Source organism: Scardinius erythrophthalmus (assembly GCF_964197995.2).
Source record: "Scardinius erythrophthalmus genome assembly, chromosome: 13".
Classification (NCBI taxonomy): domain Eukaryota; kingdom Metazoa; phylum Chordata; class Actinopteri; order Cypriniformes; family Leuciscidae; genus Scardinius; species Scardinius erythrophthalmus.
In genome coordinates, this window is record NC_138233.1 from 10231632 (window position 1) to 10256711 (window position 25080).

The 25080-nt window shown below is 37.2% G+C and overlaps 1 protein-coding gene across 1 annotated transcript in view; it reads right to left on the reverse strand.

Annotated features, from left to right (window-relative positions):
* The window catches only part of ctnna1 (catenin (cadherin-associated protein), alpha 1), a 141708-nt gene that overhangs the window by 39696 nt on the left and 76932 nt on the right, over positions 1-25080 (reverse strand). Inside the window, exons 8-13 of the mRNA XM_081383345.1 lie at positions 17326-17406; positions 16996-17148; positions 7752-7844; positions 7313-7469; positions 5516-5716; positions 1290-1441 (exon numbers count right to left, since the gene is read on the reverse strand). Coding sequence (XP_081239471.1) covers positions 1290-1441; positions 5516-5716; positions 7313-7469; positions 7752-7844; positions 16996-17148; positions 17326-17406 — 837 coding nt within the window. The remainder of the gene's footprint in view (positions 1-1289; positions 1442-5515; positions 5717-7312; positions 7470-7751; positions 7845-16995; positions 17149-17325; positions 17407-25080) is intronic.

A 25080-nucleotide genomic window follows, 5' to 3' on the forward strand; every position in this document is an offset into this window, starting at 1 on the left:
TGAGATTAGGCATTCAGCCCTTTTACTTTCGCGATTGGTTGCTGATAAAAAGGAAATGACCATATTTGGATCCGACAGCATTGTACAGTGAAGAGAGAGCTTTCCAGCGGTGCCTGTGATGACAGAGCAGACGGAGATCGCGGATCGGCGGGATGATTTACAACGCCAGCTTTTGTTGAATTTACGTGAAATCTACAGACGCAAACAGACAAAGTGTAATAAAATAAAGACCTAAATGTGTATTTCTGACTTTTTTTCACCACAGTCTGAAAGACGACATGTTATTGAAGACAAATATCCAAAAATCTCAAAATTGACCAGTAAAAAAAAATAAAAACAATGTTTTGCCTGCCGTGTCTCGCCTTAAAACAAAATTTATTTGACAATTTTCATTTTCTAAATGGCTTCTGTCGCTGCGAATTCACTAACAGGCGAACACGCGCGCACACAAACACTTCACATGCATTTTACGTACGCAGCACTTGATTCATCCTCGTCAACCACTTCGCTAAAACGCTCCCACGCGGTACTTTTGTTTCCTTCCTTTGGTTTTGTTTTTAAATTATTCTTTTTTTACTTCACTCTCAGGCCTGCTTAAAAAGCAGACCCCACACAGCGTATATCTTAAAGAGAGTGCACATTAGTGCTTGTCTGCCTGGACATTTTCGTTAATAATGATTTATCATAACCACCCGCGACCCAACCGAAATTAATCAGAATGTTAATTTTATTACTTGACCCACCCGATCCGTGGATTATCCGCAGCACCCGCGGATATAACCGTGATATGCACATCACTAGTGGGTAATAAGTTTAGCTAATAACATAGCTAAATAAGGTAATAAAAAAAACTCTTTAACTGCGCTCATAAATGAATAGTTGAAAAATGCATCCAGAAATTCTCATTTAAATTCTCAATGATCATATCATTATAACATTGTATTCCTTCAATGAAAAGAGGTTAGGCAGAAGGTCCAAGCTTATCTTTTCCATATAGTAAAAAATGTAAATGGCAAACATACTGTCAAGCTTCAAAAGAATAAGAATGAATAACTATTAAATTCAGTCATGTTGACCAATTTTGTGCATTTTTGTTGCAGTTATTTCATAATCTGCCCTTTTATGATATAGAAAAGAATGGCTTAGATTTTCTACCTACTATCTATTTTAGTGTTTGACTAAAGAAAGAAAACAATGATTTTACAACAATAGGAGGATGATAATTGTTCTGGATAAAACTTAATCATTTAAAAATAAATGTTCTTTTTCCATTTAAAGGTTTCACTCACCCTGATCATAAGCACTGCCTTCCTAATGTCCCTCACGCCATCATATACCAGACGCGAAGCATCAATGAACTCGTTCTCATCCATTGGCTGGCCAGGGTTGGCGCTGAGAGCCTCCACGGCTGCCTCTACCTGCTCAGTGAAACGTGGCATCACTGTAAAAGTACACACACAGACAGAAAGGACAAACAGAAAGGTAAAAAACACTTCGTAGCACATAACAAAGAAAAAAATTATTAATTTTGCAAGAAAAAAAATCCCTTTCAACATAGCAAATATGAGAGAGCTGAATTACAATTCAATCAAGACATTGTGCCTGTAGAAATATATAATTCAAACTAGATTTGAATTGAATTGACACTTTCCCCTCAATCGAACTTAGAACGCCTGAAACAGAGCTGAGCAAATGCAGAAAATCATGGTGATGTGTCACTGGTTTTTAATGACTGCTCAGGGCAACTTTTAATCAGGCTTTACTTGACTGCAAGAACGGCTTAATCCAGAGGCACCCTTAAACGAATCAATCACAAGACAGGTGGCAGCAAGACCTCAAAGCCACGCAAATGCTCTCTGCATTCAAAGGCAGGTCCCTATGAAATCAGGGTTTTTTTTGTTTTTTATTTTTTTGTCCATTTTTATGGTTAAATAACTTAAGTAAATCAAAGAATGTCCAATTAATTGAAATAAACACTTTTACAACTTAACAGCAATTTGTTAAAAGTTTTATTAAAAGGGCCCTGTGAAATAAGTTATTTAATTTTTTCAAATTCCATTTTATTTTTCACCAAATTCTGTTTTCTTTAATTTTTCTGGATTCCACTTGAATGGGTTTAGTTAAATTTTTATAATCAAAAAGCATGTCTAATTAAGTGAATTCATAAAACAAAATGAATAATTTTTTTAATGAAATTTTGGGATTTTATTCAGAAATTCTGTTTTTAAATATTCTGGCAATCAAAAGGCAGCATGAAAAATGTATGTATCTTTTAATCAAATGAAATTAAAACTTTTTTTGTCAAACAAAGTGCTGCACAATATAGCTTTACTGTTAACATGTGGTAAAACATGGAAGAAAAATTGATCATTCCTTAAAAACAGTTTTAATAATATTTTATTATTATTATTATTATTATTATTATTATTGCTCGTATTATTATTATTATTATTATATTGAGACGTAGCTAAATTCTACTGTACAACAGTAATACATTTCAGTCACAATTTCTTTGTTGAACTGAACTTTTTCTTTGACAGGTTGCCGTGAAGACCTTTGAGTTTGTGTGTTTATGATATGATGATAGTTTTTCCTCAAATAAAATGGTAAAATGCTGGGGCTGACGTGAAGACCATTGAGTTTGTGTGTTTATGATATGATGAAAGTTATTCTCAAATAAAATTGCTGGTGAAGTGACTAAGAAAAGCTCTGGAGATGAAGTTCATGCATTCATGTCCTCATACAATGAGACAGCAGAAGGTAAAAACCGGAGACCTTTTGAGGGATGCTTCCTTCGTTTTGTGGATGGCATTGACTCATTTACACCCAGAAGGTATTTAATGACATTGAGTGTGACCAACACAAACTAATACCATTCAGCATGGAGGCCGCAGTTAGAGCTTTAGTGAGTTATTGCTGAAGGAACCAAATTAAATGTTTGTTTTTTTAAAAAATGTAAAAATTTAACTGGATTCTGGTGGTGTTTGCAAAAAGCTTTCATGGCTAGAATATCGTTCCTGCTGCTAGATTATCTCGACTGCATTTACTGCTAAATTTTGGGCTGAACAAGAGCTGGGGATAAATAGTCATACTAGGCCATCTGAGACCAAACCCTCATGAAATTTGATTGACCGACTCACCCGAATCAGTATGATCTATAGCGATTTGCTCAACCACTTCATGAAGCCGGCCCACCAGCTACACTACCTCTCAGCTATCAAGTAATGGCACCTCCCCTATAGGAGCTGAACACATCTACATTAATACTTATTCTCATTCACAATTTAAGACTGCACTGGGGAGTACAGTGACAGGACCATAAAGATGAGATTGAATGGAAAGTTAGCTGGGAAAAAAAGAATATTTGGATTTGGAAATTTGCATGAGCAAAAGGTTTTCGGTAAGCCTATAGGCTTATGGACGTTAGGTCTTACAGTAATTTAAGTAATCGTTAATGACATAACATTGTTTCTTTGCCAATATGGCCCAGCTATTTGTTTTAGTGCAAAGCTGAACAGAGTACACAAAATGTGACAGCATTTCCCAATAGAAAGGCCTCAAATGGATGGGAAAATCGTATTCTGTGTCACAGAGGAACGTACCATCTCTGTGATTTTAGTCTTAAAAAGGTTCCTGAAGGCATTCGAATGCTATTATGTAACAGCACATGAAAGCAACATAACGTTTTATCTATCTACCAGAAAATTTTTTAATGTTTTATCTTCCTAATAAAGCTAGGGTGCAGATACTGGTCTCAGGCTTTGTCTCAAAACCTAGTGAGAACTGCCTATCTAGACAGCGTTTTTTGGCCATCACAGGCACGGCCATGTTATGTAGGGCTGGGACGGTATGGATTTTTTTCTATTGCGGTAAACCGCTTTAAACCTCAACCCCCCTCCCCACGTTTTTTTTTTCTGCGACGTCGCGGCTGGAACAAACAAAGTGTGGCAATGATAATCGCAGGTACTGTTTATGTGCTTTATTTAATGTTAAAAGCATGCAATGTGACTTTGAATATCGTTTAGTGCTCCAGCTTTGAGGCTGTAAAAGCAACAATGGATAATTCACCTCAGATCTTGAAATTAAACAAATGGAAATAAGAACGTTCAAACTGTGAACATACAAGTGTATTCTTTGACAAAGATTGTTTTTGTAACTCAGTAGCCTATGTATTTTTAATAATGTTTAAATGGTGTAATATTTGTGAATTTGATTATGTAGCTGCTTATCCATTTTCTTGCAAGTGCCGTCAAGATTACTCTCTGGTGCTGTGCACTTGCCGCGACTCCGTGAGGGTTGACAAAAGCGGTCTTCACGTGAGAGAATTGTGTTAAATAAGCACGTGCAATTAAAAGCTGAGGTCCTGCTTTTGGGGCTTCAAATTATAGGCTATAAGACATTTGCAATATAATTGGGAGTCTGCAAAGGGTGTTTATTTTGATAGACTTTTTTTTTTTTTTGTATTTACTTGGCTTGGACGCAGCGTCCGTCAAAAATAGACTAGGCGCCTATCTTTAGCGAAGCGGCGCGGAGAGACGCTTCTGAAACGCGCCGTGTCGTGGCTGGTGTAAACACAAGAATTGACTAGAGTGGGCGAGATCAGCTCCGGCAGCCACGTCATGTTATTATGTGTCATGGAACATTGCGCTGCCCAACTTGCGAAAGGTCGGATTTGCTCCATCTTTTGATAAGTTTTGTTTAGAAAACCTTGAATCCATGTAAGATTCAATGTTAATAGACACATGTCATTAGAATCAATGGATCCATGTCATTAGACACAACGTGAACACATGTGAAGGCCATTGTTTATTTAAAAAAAAAAATGTTTGCGGTGATGACGGTGACTAGCTCAGACCCGTGGTAGGTGTCACGTGACCGCGGTATTGCGGTAATGCGGTAACCGTCCCAGCTCTAATGTTATGCAACCTTGTGAGAAAGGTAGACAAAGTTACTTTTCTTTTAAAATCAGCACTCCCATACAAACACCCTACAAACCCACTCAAGGAAATTCTGGCCCAGATGGCAGCAGTGCTATTTTTGGATGCCTGTGCAGCATTTTCAGATATTAAACAAGAACAATGGATTTAAAATAGAAATTAATCACATGTACACAAGTGCAATCACCAAAAATAATTTCAAATGGATAGTTCTGATTAATTTTAGATTGGATGTAGCATATTTTCAGCAGCTGTTAGACACTGATAAATGAACATTTATACTATTGCACCAAATAATAACGCAATCGTAAACGGCCTACAATTAGGGATATTTTAGTTGCATTAATTTAGTTGAATGAAATGTTAATACATATTGCCTTTTGCGCCGTTGTATAAAAGAAAAACTCACTTGTGCCCAATAACACGTTACACACTGTAAAAAACACTAAGGGCTAAACTAAAACCATTAATACAAAACAACAGATTTTGGTTTATTTTACATATAAAAATCTGTTGCAGCTACAGACATTTATCGTGAAACACAAATGATTTCAGATATATAATGTTCTGGTTTATACCTGTATCAGTGAGAAGCTTGGTGGCTTCCAAAACCTTCTCCGTGTAGACCCCGGGTTCATAGTTGTCCATCTCAGATGTGACCACATGGACCACACGGGCAGCTCTACCTCGAATGGCTCCAGCAGTGCGATCAAGCCCATCGACATCCTTCTCTTGCAGGGCGATGACACACTTGTTAACATCCTCCAGAATGTGATTTTCTGAAGCAAAAAGAAAGAAATTTTCAAAAGAGAAGACAATGTTTAAAATAAATAAGGAGACAGTGCTGGAGAATCTACAGAGAGCTAACCACAATGCAAGCATGAAGACAGGAAATCCTCATCCTTCATGCTGTATTTACATTGTCCCTGACTTAAGAACATTAACGGGAACCATGGGCGGATGAAAAAAAGATTAAACACACACAGGCAGTTTAGTAATGGGTGTCTGGGAATTGCAAATCAACATGGTAAACTGTAATGTGTCCTTGAGAGGAGGTGAAGGCAGTCAGTCATCCTACATCTCAACAAGAACTCTTAAAGGGGTCATGAATTTTTACATGTTAGTGGTCACTTCAAAACTAAAAACTTCCTTGTTAGTTCAAAAACAGCTTTTATTGAATCCAAGCTCAGAAAACGTCTTGTTTGGAATTGTCAATTTGTGATGTAATAACGCAACGAAAGGCCGCCTCTTCAAAATCAAATCAATGCCCTACATCAATGCGTCTTTGGCCCTGCCCACTGGCACGTTAGTGAGATGAGAAGGAGAGAAGAGAGATACTAAAAATATTATTACCTTCCAAATGACCCTAATGCTAGGAAAGTGGTTATTTATTTCCAACTATGTGAATGTCTCAATAGAGCATTGTTTGTTCGGTACATTTCCTTTGGCAAATTTAATGTGTTTTCCATACTTTTTTTGTGGACCTGCTGTAATAAGTGAACTTCCCCAGTGTGGGATTAATAAAATCTACCTACCTAAATCGGTGCAGGCTTTGCAAACTGTAAAATCTTGCTTTTACTGCAAGATATGGACCCAACAGTGATACCACAACATGTAAGTAACCGTGTTAAATTCTAATGCCTGATCCGTGATCAGTGATTTCTGATTTGTAATGATTGAGGTAGTCAGACGTTATTTGTCTCAAAATCGTTTATTGCCGTTTATGCATCATTAAATCAAGCCAGTGACTAAACAATCAACTTCAGATTGTTTCTCTAAATAAATGAAATTAAACATTTGAATTGTGATTAAATAACATACAGAAAGGGATCAAAGAATTAATAGTCCCTACGATGACAGTTTATGCAATCTTCCACTTTGTCGCTTCATAGTTCAAAAAGATACTAATCCATATGAATCAAGTGATTTAGTCAAAAAAAAACTGGATTGCTTTATTTTATATAAGACTAAATTTAGTCTTTTCATTCACACAAACATTGATCAGCAAAATCATACTAATCGTGTATTTGCTTGACGCACAAGAAAAAACCTCACTGGTTCTTGCGAAAGCTCAAACGTGCTGTGTAACACACGAGAACAGATTAAAATCAAATGGATTCGTTTTACGATCTCTTTATAAACTTTTTAAACCGTCAAAGCAGTAGTTGCATGGACTGTCAGTGCGTGGACAGAAATCTCTCAATTACATTAAAAGATCTTAATTTGTTTCTCAAAGATGAACAAAAGTCTTATGGGGTTGAAATGACATGAGGGCGAGTAAATGATGAAAGAATTGTCATTTTTAGGTGAACTAACCATTTAACACAATGTCTAAGAACCAAGATCTAGCACTACACTTTGTAACGTGGGCTTACCAGACACGCAGAGGAAGTCGTCAATGGAAGTGATGTCATCCACTGCGTCAGTAAGCACTCGCACCTGTTTCTCCCACTGGTCCTTAAACAAATCCATGTTATCCTGGGCAACCTTGCTGTTAGGCTTGGCAGCCAGGGCCAAGGCTGCATTAATCACCTGCAATTACCATAAACATCCCATTAATCCGCTTTTAACCACAAACATGGCTGCACATATGCAGACTGATTATCTGAGCCCTCCTCCACCCTCGAGAAAACAGTACAATTGTTTAAGATTATGACCGAGATTAAGCCATGTTCATTTGGATTAAAAGATATGTGAGGTCAAAGCCTCAGGATGAAGGAAGTGTCATTGGAGCTCGCATTAAAAAGATGTCGAAGCAGTTGAGAAAGGGGGAACTGGACGTGCTACAGGGGCCTTGGCGAAATGCTGCCGTACCTGAGGGCACAGTATTTCCAGCTGGGAAGCAGCCATCCGCACCAACTTCACTCCCTCCTCGTTGTTGGAGATGGAGCATGCGAGGTTAGCCACCTACAACAGAAAATAATGCAGCTTTTTATGACATGATAAATGAACAGCAAACGAAAAAAAAAAAAGATTCTCTTCCCTCAAACAAACAAATTTTAATTTAAAACACCTGCTGTCAGCTGTTGATCTGATTATTTGATAAAATGGTAAAATAATACAGCAGGAAAAAAGCACCCCAGAGGATTAAGGCAAAACAAAAGCAAAGCCTGAAATTGAGGTCTGGTCGTCTCTCCACATGGGGAATATATTTCATATAATTCACAAGATGATGGCTGACAGCATCAGGGAGTGGTTCCTGGAGATGATTAAATCACCAGTCTGCCAGGATGCTGTTACCTCAGGAAAGTGAGAGACGCAAATATTCCTGACACTTTCAGAAACTCCACAAGCTGCTGAAATCCGGAGTGCTGAGATAAGCAAACCCACTGACTGTTGCCAGAGCTAATAGTGTAATAGAGTAAATTGTCATTTTGACCCACAAATCTCCCTCCTTACCAACATTCTCTGCAAACAAATGTTATTTGCGGGCAAATTTTTGAGCCAATAAATTAGTTTTTTAGGGTTCTGCTACCTAGCTCTGGCTGCGCAAGCACCAGTATAAAGTGAAATAAGCACAGCACGTTGTAAAGTAGCTTCATTACTTGAGGCGAGAGTCGTTTTAATTAAATGTTACCAAAGAGTTTCACTTATTTGTTTAGTGGGGCTGCTTGGAGTTACTCTACCTTATTGTAATGTGCGAGAATTGGCTGTGCCAGGAATGGGAAAGCCAGAACCCAAGTGAAGTGTAAATGTGAACAGAGCTCAGCGTAGTCACAGAAAACGCCCCACTGACTACAGGAGTACCACAGTCGCTCTCTCCCCCTCCCTTAAGCACCATACTGGGAATCTCTCGAGCAGCAGGGTGCCATTAGCAAACACACTAGTCAAGCATTAAAAAAACATGCAGACATGCCAACAGTTTGAACAAATAGCACTTCATTATGTGCAATAGTGTTTAGTGGCTAAAATCTCATCCGACAAGATTCCACAGTACCTGGGGCAAGGGGGTCTCCAATGGCCAAGCGAGAATCTAAAGCACACCTAATAGGGTCACCATGATACACACTCAGCTCGACAATCATCTGATGGAAATGTGACCCGTCCTGGCAAATGAGTCAGAATGAACAAATTTTCAAAAATGTTGGATTCAGACAAAAAAAAAAAAAAAAAAAGATGGAGTCAGCAGTCAATTTTGAGAAAAATCTAGTTAAAGTTCTGTGAAAGAATCTTCATGATTTTTTCTGCACGGATGTGTGGACAGATTAATAGTGATCAACAGCTACAGTAGCAAAGTTTATTTTAATAAAGTCATGACAGTTTCATAGTGTCCATGCCCAACCATTGTTAATGGTTTGCTACATTAATGTCTACAATCATCTTGTTTTGGTGGTGGCACATTATCACTGAAGTAAATAAGTTGAGCAAAATGTTCTATATCATTTGCTCTGACAAGATTCACAAACAAAGGTGATTTATGGGCCCTCGGGGTGTTTTGACTTGTCCTAACATTTGCGTTTTTTTCTTCTACTTTTAAATTTTAAAAGTGGCAAAAATCTGATTACACTGGCTGTATTCAGCCTAAACACTGCTACCATAATATCTGAGCATCATGTATGTCAAAGTTTATAGTTGAGAAATAATGCCTGTTTTATGTTTATGCGTGGTTAGTGGAAAAAAAAGTAAGTCACTGAAACAAGGCCATAAAACCAATACAGAACATTTGTTCACAGGACTTTTGAGAACTATCTTGTAGCCAATATTTTTTTCTTCAAAATGTGAAAATATATCATATAACTTCTGACATTTTTGGAAATCCCTAATACAGCTATCGTTGTAGCTAAATTAAAAGATGGAAACGCTTTGACTTATTCAATGACTTTATTTAAGACAATAAACAGACGACTGCGACAATATGGTTTATCTGTTTATCAATATATGGTTTATCTGTTCTTCCAGCCATCTTGTGTATTTTCAGAAGAATAAAGTATATTTATAATGCAATGCTAATCGACATAGCATTAATTACAGTATAGAAAACTTCAAAATAATACTGTCCGCCTCATTCTGTAATAAAGAAGCCTTAGACCAGTTTCCACTCTTTATTAAGCTCAAGCTAATGAGTGTGTTATGACAAAGGCATTTTAATAGCATCTCTGATTTAAGAAAGTCTAACACTAACTAGCTTGACCTGCAACAATCAAAATGTCAATCAATAACTGCAGCTCTGCATAATTTTAAAGTAATTTTCATTCAAGTACTGATCCCCTTCCTGAAGTATTTCTTTCTAACAGCAACATCCTATCAGTGCAGCTGGTTTTCACCGTTCTGTGGCACCGCTGTGTCAATGGAGAGGTGAGCTTGTACACATACAGCAGACAGGATGCACAGACCGGTGTTGCAAAAGCTCAAAATGAAGAACTGAAGAACAACTTCACTGATGAGTTCTGCAGGTTTCACTTGCAGCTAAACATCAAGCAAAATCATGACAACAGCAATTTATTTAGGTTCCTAAAAACAAAAATCAGTCTTTATATATAGAATATATATTTCCATTTGCATGGCACACGTAATGAGTTCGGTGCCTCAATATATTTTGTCACCGCATGGAATGTATATTTATTGCACTAATACGCCTTTTAAGTTGTTCAACTCAATATGTCTATCATAATCACACGATCAGTTTCGCTTCCATCTTGTTTTAGATCTTTAGACACTGTAATGATCAGATTGTGCGGTAATCCCTTCAAAATATTGGCTGCAAATGGGGTCAAATTTGAAATATGAAACAGCTTCACGATTCTGGATAAATTCAGAATCACGTTTTTTCAAAGAGAGACCTCGCGATTCTTGCACAATTCTGAAAAGACATCTAAACAAAATAAAATGTAATTTACTTGAGCTTCTGACAAAATGTCAATTGCTGTAGTGCATTTAAAATGTTTAATTTATTTAAAAAAAATTAAATGAATGATTTAATGACTGATTACACTTGTTTCATTACTGGATGAATCAGCATTACTGAACGAAACTCTGATACTATGATATCAGAAATGATACTATGTCATAAAAAAAATTTAACCTAGTTAAAAAACACCAAACCTAAAAGTCACCAGCTAGTGGTGTAACGATGTTAAGCGATACAATCGCTATTTGAAGCGGCAAATCACTTTCAAAAGGTGATTTGCACCATTTTGATCAATTGCGTAGACTGTTTATATATGAAGTATAAACTTTTATCCCAGTACTTCTGTGATAATCTGAATTCTTGTGAATTCGTTCACAAGAACGATGAATCGTTGAAATTATTGTTTGTGAAGCGGTTTCATACCTAGATAGCCTAACTGCTTTCTCTGGGTCAGTGGCAGTGCCAAAACAGATTTGAATGTTCCTTTGTGATTTTGTCAAAGTTTTACTAGACATGGCCGAAATGTTTTCATTTAGGAATGAGATTTTGTATACGCTTGAATCGCGATATTTTAACGATTAATCGTACAGCTCCAATATGAACAGTGTCGAGTTAAAAGCAGTTTTAAAATACCGCTTTTCAATTTTGTGGCACTATGTTTAGTTTTTCTAATTTTACTTATTTGGTGTGAACTGCCCTTATAACATTTAACAATGTATTCATTTTGCATTGAATTGCATTGGTAGTTTAGTCCCTGCAATATCTCCGTGTTCCTTGAGCAGCCAGGAACCTCTGAGAACAAGGCCTTGAGGCAATAAAACTAAGCTGGTTCTATTTTTATCCCTCTTCAGGAATGATGCATTTCACGGTATAAAAACTGAACCGCCACTGTGTTTCTGCGACCAAGAACTGACACTCAGAGCCAAGCTGCAAGCTGAGAAGTTCAAAGTCAATGTAAGTGGCTTTCAGAATGGGGTAAAAAAAGGAAATTAACAAAAAGGTAACGGTGGAGTACTCTTGTGATGTATGAAGGTTGCCAGGAGGGTCTCCACAACCAGCACTCACTACAGCGTAAAGGCCTATACAAAAGAAACTATTTGAATGAATGGTGGTGTCTGAGAACGCTATTGAGAGCGAGAGAGAGACAGAGAGATAAGGCGATATGTAGCTGGCAGTTTTTACAGCCCCCGGAGAGTGTCGACTTCGTGCCTTCTGCAGGAGTAAAAAGATTGTGAGGGGAGGGAAGTGTTGGCTGCAGTTCCATCCCTGTCGTATCCATGGATGCTTCATTGTTCAGCAAGGTCCCACTTTATAATAAGTGGCTTTAAGTACTGCACTTACATAAAAAATAAGTACAATGTACTTATTGTGTTCAGGTTGTATTGTAAAACACTTGTGCTGCTATTGGGGTGTGATACGGGTAAGGTTAGGGACAGGTGTGGTGATATGGGTGGGTTTACGGGTGGGTTAAGGTGTAAGGGAAGGGTCAACAGTGTAATTACAAAAGTAATTACATAATTACAGCTGTAAATACATGCAGGTATTTTCAGAATATAAGTACATGTTTTTAAATTGTGTCATTGTGTCAAATTATTAATTTCAATGTAAGTACATAGTATTTAAAGCCACTTAATATAAAGTGGGACCAAAAAATAGCATTACACTACAAATTTCCTAACTTGTTTGTGGAACATGGGTCACATTTGTAAAAGCAGGATATTCAGAGAATGTAGATTTTCAAATCGCTAAAACGGCACAAATCTCGATTCAAAACCCATGCAATCTTATTCCTAAAATGACAGCAATTTGTCTGTCTAGTAAACCTTTGACAATTGTGATCAAAGAAATAACAGTTTTCAGTAACAGAAATTGAATAAATAATTTCACTGTATAAATTAAATATAATTAATTAGTTAAAGCTAAACAACTGGTTCTCTGACATTTTTTATTTTTGCTGTTTGTTTAACATAGCAGCCTAATATTCCTGCTGCTGTCGGTGTCAGTCACTTTAAGGCCGGATGCAGGGATCCAGTATAATCAAACGCATCCTTATTCTTTCTCCATTGTTTACGTTCACGTAAGCCATAAGGCGAATGTTCATGAGGATACACGCCAAGACGGGCATTTTGACAATTTTGCATACGCGTGTACGTTCAAGCACACATAGATGCAGAAGAAAACGGAATTCTGTGTTCACGTGCTGTCTGTGTGCACAAAAAGTGCACAAGTTCTGAACTGAGATTTTTGCATCTTCTTGCGCTAGAATGGTTTATAATCGCTTGAATGTTCAAACTGACACGTGCAAATTCTGAACTTTGGCTCTATGATGGTTACACTTTGCAATTAATTGTCGAATCACATGAATTTCGAACCGTGGTGCTTGGTTTGTATGGATCAACGACAATCCCTATACTTGACATCAGAATAAGTGGGCCAGTGGTGCCTTCAAAAGAAGGTTGATCATTTTCAGTTTTTGATTCTTGTCAGTTTAAACTTTGAAGTCATTCAAGCGCAAGAAGCTGTGAAAGAACAGTGCGGTACTGGCTACCTGTGATACGTTACTGTGCTCACACACACCTGAAGTGCGCACACAAAAAGTTGCCTCTCAGACAGCATGCGAGTACCAAATTGAGTTATTTCGTGTCTTGAGCAAAAACACACAAAATTGAGTATCCGCGTAAACCGTCTTAAGTGGACGTAAACAGTTAAGAAAATATTGGATGTGTATCAATATAAGGTGACATCATTAGGTGTTAAAGTGACAGCAGAATCATATACCTTCTGTTTTAATAATGTTAATCAAGCAACAAAAGAAAGAGATAATCACTCTCTGCTCTTAACAAAACTTCTGTAGCTTTAATAGAATCTGTGTATATTTGCTTCATACAGTAATACAGTTTTCATAAGTAAAATTCTGTATTGACTTATACCAATTTAAGTACCAGTAGGCTACTTTTGACTTACTATTCAGTAATATAGTGGTGACGATTTAAAGATACAATGGTCTCTTGCAACAGATTCTCACTGAGGGCTAAGCCCCCCTGAGGATGAAATCCTCAAACTGCCCCTGATGTATAGGTATGAAACAGCTTCACAAACAGTCTTTAATGACACAGTATAATTTTTCTGTTATAATAATTCAAAATATCACACAAGTACTGTAGTAAATTACATTTTGTTTTGTGTGTGTGTATGCGTTTGTGCTTTACAGGTTATCATTTGTATTAAAGTTAATAATTCATAATTTTAATAATTGTATACATTTATTACAAATTAAACACACAGCTTTATAAAACGCTTAATCAAATCTGTGGGACACTCCTTGGACTCTCTTCAAGAACTGAAAAACTTTAAGTACATTCCTTCATTTCTAGACATTTCATTTATTTTTATTATGCTCAGCAGAATAAAAGTTTGGGGTTATTATTTAACCATATTGAAGGGCAAGAGTGAGGAGTTAAGAGGTTAAAATAAATTCCCCTCCTCAACCATCTCTGGCTGCGAGGCAAGTCTTCAATGCCGGTCAAAAATATATTAGACCGTCCTTAGTGATGAAAGCCAATCAGCAAACAGAGGAATTCCCATATATGGCACATCGTTTTCAACCCACTGTTCCTTTTGTAACAGAAGGCAGCTACATGAATGCAGGAAAAATCCCTAATGCACAAGAATACATTTCCTTGAATACATTTCCTTGCCAACAGATTGGATACTAACCAGGAGTGAGATGCTCCAGCTATTCCAGACAATGCAGTTCTTTTTTTCCCCACAACCTACATTTTTCAAAACCCCTCTACCACACAAAGCAGAGAACACAAGGTCAAGCATCAGCTGACCCTCAACGTTGCTGGAATATGGGTGTAATTTGCTTTATACTAAATAACCCATGAGAAGCTGTGTATTACAGTTGTCTTACCAGTAACGGATGTTTTAGGTTAAATTTTCGGCAGCAAAACCAATAAGACACCAATGTTCAATGGTTACATTTATAATAATTTGTTTTAATAATAACTTTGATTTTCAAATATCCAATAATTCACATTTTTTATTATTATTAATAAACAACAGCTTGCATTTAACATTTGCAAGGGCAAAATCAGACCTTGCCTCTGCATAAGTGAGGAAAGTACACAAACCACAATCATTTGTAAATGCCTCTCAAATGGAATTATCAAAATGAGCCCATGTTTTGTTCATGTAATCTGTGTTCGGATTAAGGTTGGGATCCATATGGTGCGACCACTGACTGGTGTAAAATCACATCTCAACAATGTGAGAGGGGAAGAAGGGAGAAAAGAGGCAGAGAAGAATACGAATGTGACTTTTGGAGATGTGTTGTGCTTTGACTATCTTTAGCCCCCGGTGAGACTGAGACTTTTACTCATTACCCCTCCTTTTCCCTTCCCTTCACTTTGATTTCCTTCACCAGTCCTTTCCCAGTCCTTCCCCTGTATGAGCGTGTCACACGAGGGACGGGCCTGCCCCCTGTGGGGAGAGGTCAGTCTGAAATGTTGGTAGATGACGTGTTACCAGAGGGACTAAGATGAACAGATTTAAAAAACTAATGAGGATAGCTAACATTTTTGTCAGCTTGTCGTTAGCCCTGCCAATGTGAGCATGAGATATAAAACCCCCAGTGATTGTGCATGAAAAACATCTATCCGGAAAATAAATGTCTCAAGAGACACGGCCTATTTATCGGTCATGAATACGGTCACCGCAAACAGACACAACAATGCAGATTTCTCAAAGTCCATCAATAAGACACCGGATATCCAGCTGTTTCACATTTCCCCCACCGAGGCAGCACTTAACCTTGGGCTCTGAGGAGTTTCACTCTTTGGCTGAACTTAAAATGTGATTCACAGTTGTGACTGCCCATACAAATGCAGTGATTCTTCGGTTGCGGCATTGTAAATCCAGCAGCCTTGCTGCATTTGTCCCATGGTATAAAAATATGTTTGTTGACTCCTGTCTGACACTTCACACAAAAATATGAAGCATAAAAGATAAAAGGGCTGTGAGACAACTCGCTCGGATCAAGGAGCCATGACAGAGACTTCCGTCGCATTCCCGCATAAATAGTGATGGCGCTGGCTATCGATTAATATATTCTGTTTTTACATCAGCTTGCATGTTGAAATCAGAATGGAAAGTTTCTCTCTTTCAAGAGTGTACTAACTACTTATGGAAGTGACAGCTTCAATTTCTTCTGCTTCGAGGGTTGCATAAGCCACTTTTAATTAGCCATTTAGAAAGCTGTATATTCTCAAAATCATCTAGTATCTTGTATAATTCAGGCATTTTAGGCTCATGTTGAAGGGCGCAACTTGTCAATGGGGTAAATGACAAACATCCTACAAACATCTAATGATCTAACATATAAGACTAAATATTTAAAAAAAACTTCTATTGCACAAAACTATCATAGTCCTCAAGATCTACAGATTAGGCATAATACTGGGAAAGTTGCTCACAGCAAGCAATTTGAAGTCTGACAGTAATTGTCTAGAAATCAGTTGAAGGCAGCAAATGTGTTACAAAAGCCATGCTTTGATGGGGATGATTTGAGATGCAACTTCTCTGCAGCACGTTCAAGCATGCTGTCAGAATACTAAAAACCCTCTCAGAGAAGAAGAGTCTCTTAAATCATCCCCTTTCAAGCACAGCATCCTAAAATATGAAAGCCAAAAAAAAAAATTCTGATAAACTCAGTGGTCGACCAGCCTAATCGGTTAGGCTGTCTATTCAGATTCATCTCTAATTTTAATCTAGTCTGGCAGAACACCTCACTCACACTTAGTTTCGTTTCATTTAAGTTACAAATACTACAGTCTACAGTCAAATACTAAGTCAGATCCCCAAAGTTTTAACATCGTGTGCCAAAATTCAACTTTGGGTCAGGACTGGGATTTGCATTTCAACAGACACCTCTTATAATTAGGCCACGATAAATCCCCCAAAGGCTTATCTGAGGGATTAAAAAAAACTACAAAAATGTCAAAAACCATCTTAACCAAAGACAACAGACCTACAAATCACAGTTCATGTGTGCTCTCTTCAAGATGCCATGTTGAACAAAAGAATAGCTAGTCTGGATGAGTACAAATAATGTTCCATCGTTTGTTTTGAAAATATTCCAGAATTTAAAATCTGCAATAGATGAGGGACAGTAATTGGCACTTTATAGAGCAGAAAACAGGTGCCTACCTCAATCAGTTTGTTGGCGTGCTCACGGAAAACTTGGGCATATTCCTTCACCTCCTTTTCATTACCATTCTTGGCAGCCTCGATCAATACCAGCAGTGGAACATTGGTCTCCAGAAAAGAGTCAGACACGTGGTCCATCACAGCCTTTCGCAGCTAAAATTATGAATACACAAACACACAAATCCGTAGCTAGAATATGACCATTCAGAGCACCTGGGTTTGGTTTATTATTTTTTAATATGCAATGTAAACAACATGCATCTAAAGAGGGACAGTCATGATACATTATTGAGAATGCAGATTTTGAGCACTGCTTCATGGTGAACAGACCTGTCTGCGTAGGTCACGGGTCTTCTTAGTCATCCTGTCGATGGCCACGTTGAGGGCATCACTCTTCTCTTTATGTCCAGCCTGTGATAAAAACAAACAAGAGAAAATATACTTAGAGAGCCTCATTTAAAGGGGGGGTGAGCTGAGAACTGAAAGGACAAGACAAACTTATAAGATATGATGGATAAGATGCATTTTACAGATTCATTTTACAGAGAGGGAGAAAAAAAGTAGAACAGCACAAGTCATTTGAATGGTCATTACCCCCTATGGCAAACATTTCATTCTTGAAAACTTTGTAGGGGTTTTGGTTCCTTTACCCCCCTTTGGCGATTGTTCCGTATGACTAACATGACTTGAGTTACTGTCAGGAGGAACCCGCCAACGTTCTTTCACAGATACATTTTTCATCTAAAAAATCCAGAGATTTGCCTGTCTCTTTCTTGAGCTGGGCTTAAGTAGTCCGTGAAATAATTCATGACACAAATAGCTCTCCTGCAGTACAAGTACAAAAAAAAGGATTGAGGGGAAGACACACTTAAAGATTAGTTAAAATGCGACAGATGCTTTTGAACTGGTGTCCGATTATTCCAGCCCCAAACATCAAGGATTAAAATGTAAGCAAGGCACTTACATCTTCAAATAAAACCCATTATGTGATGGGACAGACAGCCTTTAACAATACACAAAGTTCAACAGAAGGTAAGCAGGATGAGTAAACCTGATCAAGTAGAGTTCACAAGTTAGCCAACACAATGATAGGCAATTGATGTCGGAGATAAATCTGAGCAATTTCCACACTTTAGAAGGCGTTCTCTTCTCCAGCGCTCCCAGTCAAGTCGGCTAGTATGGGAGAGCGGATCTCACTCACATGCCCCAGACAAATTGCTCATGTGCGGTGGGTAGGTAAATCTCCAGCACAGGGAAAAGCCTGGGGGAAGGCCGTCACAGGGGCACAAGCAGCAAAAGCATGACAGTCAATGAAATATGGCAGTGTCACTGGCAGTTCAGCCCCCATTTACCCTCACCTCATTGGGTGGTACACGGTAGGAGGCAAAAGAACGCCATTGGACTTAATCCCCTCCTGATTTTGTGCAGTCAGATAAAAGCACTTTAGAACAACATAGACTGTAGCCTGTAATGGTGAGGGACTGTCAATTCAAAATCTCTAACCTGCAGGTGAGTTGGTAATGGAGTAGAACAAAAATTTCCTACATTAGTGTGGATAGTACTTTCATCCACAGCATAACTAAGAAAACTCAACGGATATTAGCTATATGATCGCATGTTTCCGCCCAAAGGGTGAAATGACTTTGATCGCTCAATATTGATTTTTCTTTTGAGCAGCACCACTTAATTGGGCAGTCATTTGATTCCTCACACTAGTTTACGTGGTGTTTTCACATATAGTTAATGATGGTCAGGTAGAGCCGTGCTTGCAGCATGAACAAATCTCCCCACAGATTGGTGAAAGAAAAAAAGATAAAAAAAAAACATCCTCCTCAGCAGATACATTCCTTAAGGGCAGATTACACACCAGCAGGGACATATCTGTAAAAAAGTCATATGAACTATGGAGAAAAACGACAAACAAATAAATCATACACAAAAAAAACAATTCTCCAGGTCATTTTAGAAAGTGACCACCCCAAAAAAAGAAACACAGATGTTCAAATTAAGCACAGTAGGTAAAATGGCAGAAAGCTATTTTAGCTCGACCTATTCTCACCGTGTGCACAGGAGAAATAAAAAAAATAACTGGGGATGTTCCAAACTACACAGTCGCAAAATTAACTAGTCAGTGGCTTATCTGAATCAAGAAAGCTTTGTATAAATGGGCTGGTTTAGACACGTTCACTAGATATCTATGGCATATAGAATACATTAAGCAATTAGAAAAAAAAGTTTAACTTTCTAGCTTGAAATTAGGTCCTGAATACAACACTCATACAGTGAGATTCTGAGAAAACAAACTTATGCAATGTGTAATGCAAAAACTCCAACTACAACAGACCAACAATTACACATAACAGGAATTATTTTTCACAGCAGGCGATTTGACATCTGGCAATAATTGTCTTGAAATGTACTGAAAGCGGAGAATGTGTTACAAAAGCAGTGCACTGATGGCTGTGTCGGCGTCATTTTAAAGGGTAAAGGAGACATGTTTAGAACATTTCTGGGCAATGTCTTGAGTTTGTCAGCAACACACACACACACACACACACACACACACACACACACACACACACACACACACACACACTAGGGGTGTAACAATACCCTTCACATGTCACTATTCGATACATATCGCAATATATGAAAATATATAGTTAAACTTACACCCCTAATATACACACACAGTACAAAAACTGTGTACAAACAGTATAAAAACTGTGTACACACAGTACAAAAGCTTGGAAACAAGGTTTTTTGTATCTTTTTTTTTTTTTTTTTTTAGAAAGTAGTCTCAGTCTCAACAAGGCTGAATTTATTTGATCAAAAATATAGTAAAAACAGTTAAACTGAAGTATTATTGCAATTTAAATTAAATGTTTTCTGTTGTAATACATTTAAAATGTAATTTATTCCTGTGATGGCAAAGCTGAATTTTCAGCAGCCGTTACCCCAGTGTCACATAGTGTTTAACAATTGTGCTGCCTAATATTTTTGTGGAAACTGATTTTGTTTTTCAGGATTCTTTGATGAATAGGAAATGTTCAAAAGAACAACATTTACTATAAATTGAACTTTGTTGTAATATGTATTAATTTCATAAACGTATTTAATGTCTTTATCATTTAATGTGCCTTTGCTAAATAAAAGTATTTAATTCGATATTAAGAATATCGAATATCTAGCTAATAAGAAATTATCTTAGAATGATTTCTAAAAAAAAAAATTGATACTGAACTTGACAGAAATAAATTACATTTAAAAATATATTACAACAGAGATCAGTTCATTTAAAGTTAAATAATATTTCACAGTATTACTGTTTTTACTGTATTTTTGATGAAATAAATGCAGCCTTGGTGAGATTAAGAGAATACTTTCAAAATTATAAAAACACGTAATGTTTCCAAACTTTTGAGCAGTTGTGTGTGTGCGCACGCATATATATTTATATATGTGTATGTTAGGGCTGTCAACGTTAACGCATGCAATAAATTTTTTCCAGTTTAACGAGTTAAAAATATTTAACAATTAACGCAGCATCCATTTTTCTGTCATCCATTGGCTAGTGTTACATTATATGATCACGCTCTTCTTCATGCAAATGCTGTTAAACCATTCAAGTGCGACAAGACAAGAGACTGCGCGCCAGAACAGAGTTCTCTTTAGCACTTGAATGAACACCACTACACAATTATGACAAAATGTCATTAGTTAGTCTTGAATGAACGTAAAGAGTTAAGAGAAAATGAAGCGCGTTTGAGATCTGCGTCTCCGTCAGCAGCTGCTGGTCTTAAAGTGACAGCAGCCATTAATTCTGTCTGTCAGTAAAGATTTATGCAATATTTTATAATTTATTTATTTTATAATTTATGCAGTGCAGACTGTTTGATAACTTTATTCAATTTCTGTAGGCTATATGTCCTACCTGTCATATTTACCTTTCCTACATACTCTAAGTAGACAGGTAAATATGACATTTACGATGGGTTTATGTGAGGATTGTTTAAGTAAATGTAAAAAATTGATAGCTTTCAATTACACTATAATGCTGAATGGCTATAACTAATGTTTAAAATTTGGGGGGGGGGAATAAATTATTAAAGGTGGGGTGAAATGCTATTTCATGCATACTGAGTTTTTTACACTGTTAAAGAGTTGGATTCCCATGCTAAACATGGACAAAGTTTCAAAAATTAAATTGTACGTTTGAAGGAGTATTTCTGTGCCAAAAATTGTCCTTTCCGGTTTGTCACAAGTTTCTGAAAGTTTTTTTCGAGTATGGGTCTGCGTGACGTAAGATGGGGCAGAATTTCCTTATATGGGTCCTAAGGGCACTTGTGCCGGAAAGCACATCCGTAGACCAGAGCAAGAGAGCGAAAGCAGTACCTCATCCAAGCGCTCTGCTCGGCTTTAGGGAAGTCAATGTCACCAAAGAAGTGTGTTTTTGGTTGCCAGGGCAAGACAACCCTGCACAAATTCCCAAAGAACCCAGCGTTAAGGGACCAGTGGATGGAGTTTGTTTTTTCAGAGCATCATCAACGGAGTTGTGTAAGACTGTTTGTTCCCTGCATTTCGACGATGATTGTTTTATAAACAAAGCCCAGATCGACGGATTTGCAGATCGTCTAATGCTTAAGGATCGAGCAGTCACAATTAAAAAGGTTTGCGGTCGTGCGTTGGAACCGGACGGTGAGTAAAACTGCTTCAAATGTCTCTGTGTGTTGTTAGCTCGGCGTGTTAGTAGGGATGCAACGATTAACCGATTTCACTATTAACCGCGCTTTAATTCGTCACGGTTAATTAATCGTAAAGGCTCCACAACACCGCGTTTGTTTTTCACGGAACGGAAATGTTGCATCTTGCGCAAAATGAAAACATTATAAGAGCTTATGAGACACGGAGCACGGAACTAGTTCATATTTTGGGCGAACGTGAACTGAACGTACTGTATTACTGCCTGATGAACGTTACTGTGAACTCGTCCATTCTGGTCTGTGAACGCCGCGCTCTCAGTTTAACTTCCTTCAATAGAGTGCCAGATTTCTAAAGAGCCTTCCAGGCGAAAACACAGCTAAAACACACCATAAACCGGCCTTAATATGTAGCGGGAAAAAACACCCAATCTGGCAACACCAGCCACTACTGATTCTCTTGTTCGATCTCGTTCATCAAAATGAACAAATCTTTTTTCGAGTCATTTCGTTCATTTAAGGGGCTTTAAATGTTATACTATTAACTGCAAAATTCCCAGAACATATCCACCTCTGCAATCTTTATCATATTCTGAATTAAGAAATCATTATAATGCCGTCAAAAATCGTTTACAGGAAACATCAATAATTACTTTAACTTCAGAGTCTTTCGTTCATTTGTCACGTGACAGGCGCAATGAATGGATCGTTCATGAACGACTCATCACTTACGTTAAATCAAAACAAAAAGCAGCAAGGAGTCGTCGTATTTAAACCAGTTTTATGACAAGGTCGGTGAGGATGGGAAAAAAACATCTGACGCATAGTTTCAGTGTTAAAACTGATAAAATAATTGTCTGTGGTTCAATATGGGCTGTGGCAATCATTTTGAAAAATGAAAAAAAAAAAAGCATGGAAAAAAAAGAACTATGAACTAGTTCAAAAGGCTATTTTTATTTTTATTGTTATTTATTTTCAGTGTTAAAGTAAGTCAAAAATCTTTTTTTTTTTCACTTTTCTTTAATTCCAAAGAGAGAAATGGACTTGTTTGTTTGTATTATTATTTTGTGGTGTATTATTTGGTTGCTGAGCAGCAATAAATAACACTTTAAAATATAAGGAGTTTTCGTGTGATTTTATAAACTAATAGTGTTGTGAAATTAATGAATGCAAAATAATCGTGATAACCGTGAAACCATGATTATTCCTCAGACTATAATCTTACCAACAAAATCTATAATCGTTGCATCCCTACGTGTTAGCACAGCTTTAGCTTCGCCCACACGGCCCGCCTCCAGCCGCTCGTTTTTTTTCCGGAAAGACTCGGTACAGCCTATCTTTCTTTTATAAATATAATAAAACTAAAGACTTTTTAGAGATGAAGGATGCAATACTATTCTATAGGTACTCAAGATTAACAGGAGATTTAGTGAAAATTAGCATTTCACCCCCCCTTTATTATGTATTAATATCAGTGACACTGGCCTTCATTCATAAAAAGATGCCATTAAAAAAGTATTTATTATATAAGTATCTAAATTCAAAAATATAGGAGCACAGTCAAGAACTTAGGAGCACCTTGTGATCAATGACAGAAATGAACCTTCCCATTATGAGGCGATATTTGACTCTTTAAAATGACTTTCCGGGGTTTTTTTTACCTTTGTAAGGGCATTGTTTTAACCTTATTAATGTGTCCTCTTTTATGTCAAATTCATACATTTAGATTTATAAATTGAGTTAGAATAATAAGCATAATCAGGAAGAATAAGTTACCAATCAAATGAAATCAGAGGTGGCATAGAAAAACAAAAAAAAAACATTTTAGGCATATTTACAGACTGTTTAATGAGGCTCAGAAGTGGCATGAATGCATTAAATTCATGATAATGTTATTATATGAATGTTTTAAATATAAGGTTTTGTATATATAAACATTAAATGGTTTAAATAAATTATACTTTAAAAATGAAACTAAAACCGCCAGTAGGGGCCGGCAAGTCACTGTCTTTGTCACGGAATCATTCGATTCGTTCAAACAGCCGATTCATTCAGGAACATAGCAAGCGATTGTCTTTATGAATGGGTCATTGAATCATTGACTCACTAGATTAGTTTGAAAAGGCAGAAACTATTTTCGTTGAGAAAATAGAAAAAAATCAGACAATACTGTTGCTAAAATTTAAGTCATTTAATATTAAATTCATGTTTATTGTAATTGTTGTATAAAATCAATATTACATTTGCAAACTTCCTTTTTAATCAGTAAAAAAGCTGTCACTCGTCTTAGTTCATCGATCTCACAAACTTCCCTTATAATCAACAAAGTTGTCTACACTGCACAATGAATCTCTTATTTACAATGTGTCAGTACTTTGTTGTAATGAGAGGATTCGTAAACCTGCATGACTCAGCATTGAACAAACTCCAGAGTTGAAAGCGGTGGGTGGATTTTAACCCAGACACCTCTGATTAGCCATTGTGTCTCAAGAAATCAACAGATATCCCTGTGATTGGCTGCATTGCTCAAACACTCGTTTTCTCATCACGTTCTCCAGAGTGCACACAAATACGCACTGCCGCTTTTCAAAATCTGTTTGGCCAATATGCTGTTATTAGTTTCAACTGAGGGTGCACCCAATAGAATATGAAGGTAAAAGAGTAGCAAAACTCGAAAGCACGTCGATGTGAATTTGAGAACTTGTACAATAATTATGCGTACTTGTACACAAACATTTACAATCACAGCTCCAATGTGAAAACCTGTAAAATAAAAAGCTGAAGTTGAATGTTGAAATTTGCACTCGCAGACAATAGTCACAAACCTGTATTCTGAATTTGAAGCTGCAGACAAGTAGTCACAAATGTGTAAAATGTGTATTGTACGCAATATCACGAAACCCACATCTTTGGGGACGTTCTGAAACGTTAACATGGCTTAATGCATTAGACTGATATTAAATGAAATAAATGATATTATCAAACTCAGTCAGTAAACGCCATACTAATAATGCATACTACAGAAAAGCAGTGTGTGTGCGCGCGTGTATATAAATATACACACACACATACATACATAGATAGAATATTAAATGCACATTATCCATTTCCACTCTCATCCACATTTAGCCAGTAAGCTCGATAGGCTGTCATCAAACAAGGCTCTGATTCATAAGGAGGAACAGCAAACCCACATGAAGAAAAATCAGCCAAATGACAGAAGAGCTGAGAAAAATGCAGACAACAGCTAAGTTGTGCATGCCTTATGTTTAGTAAAATCTCCAGTGGGGTTTTGCAGTATGAATGCTCTATTAAGTCCAGCATTCAGATTCTGTCCCCACCACTGCAGATCGACAGGAGTATAAAAGGTCTCTGTGACGTCGGT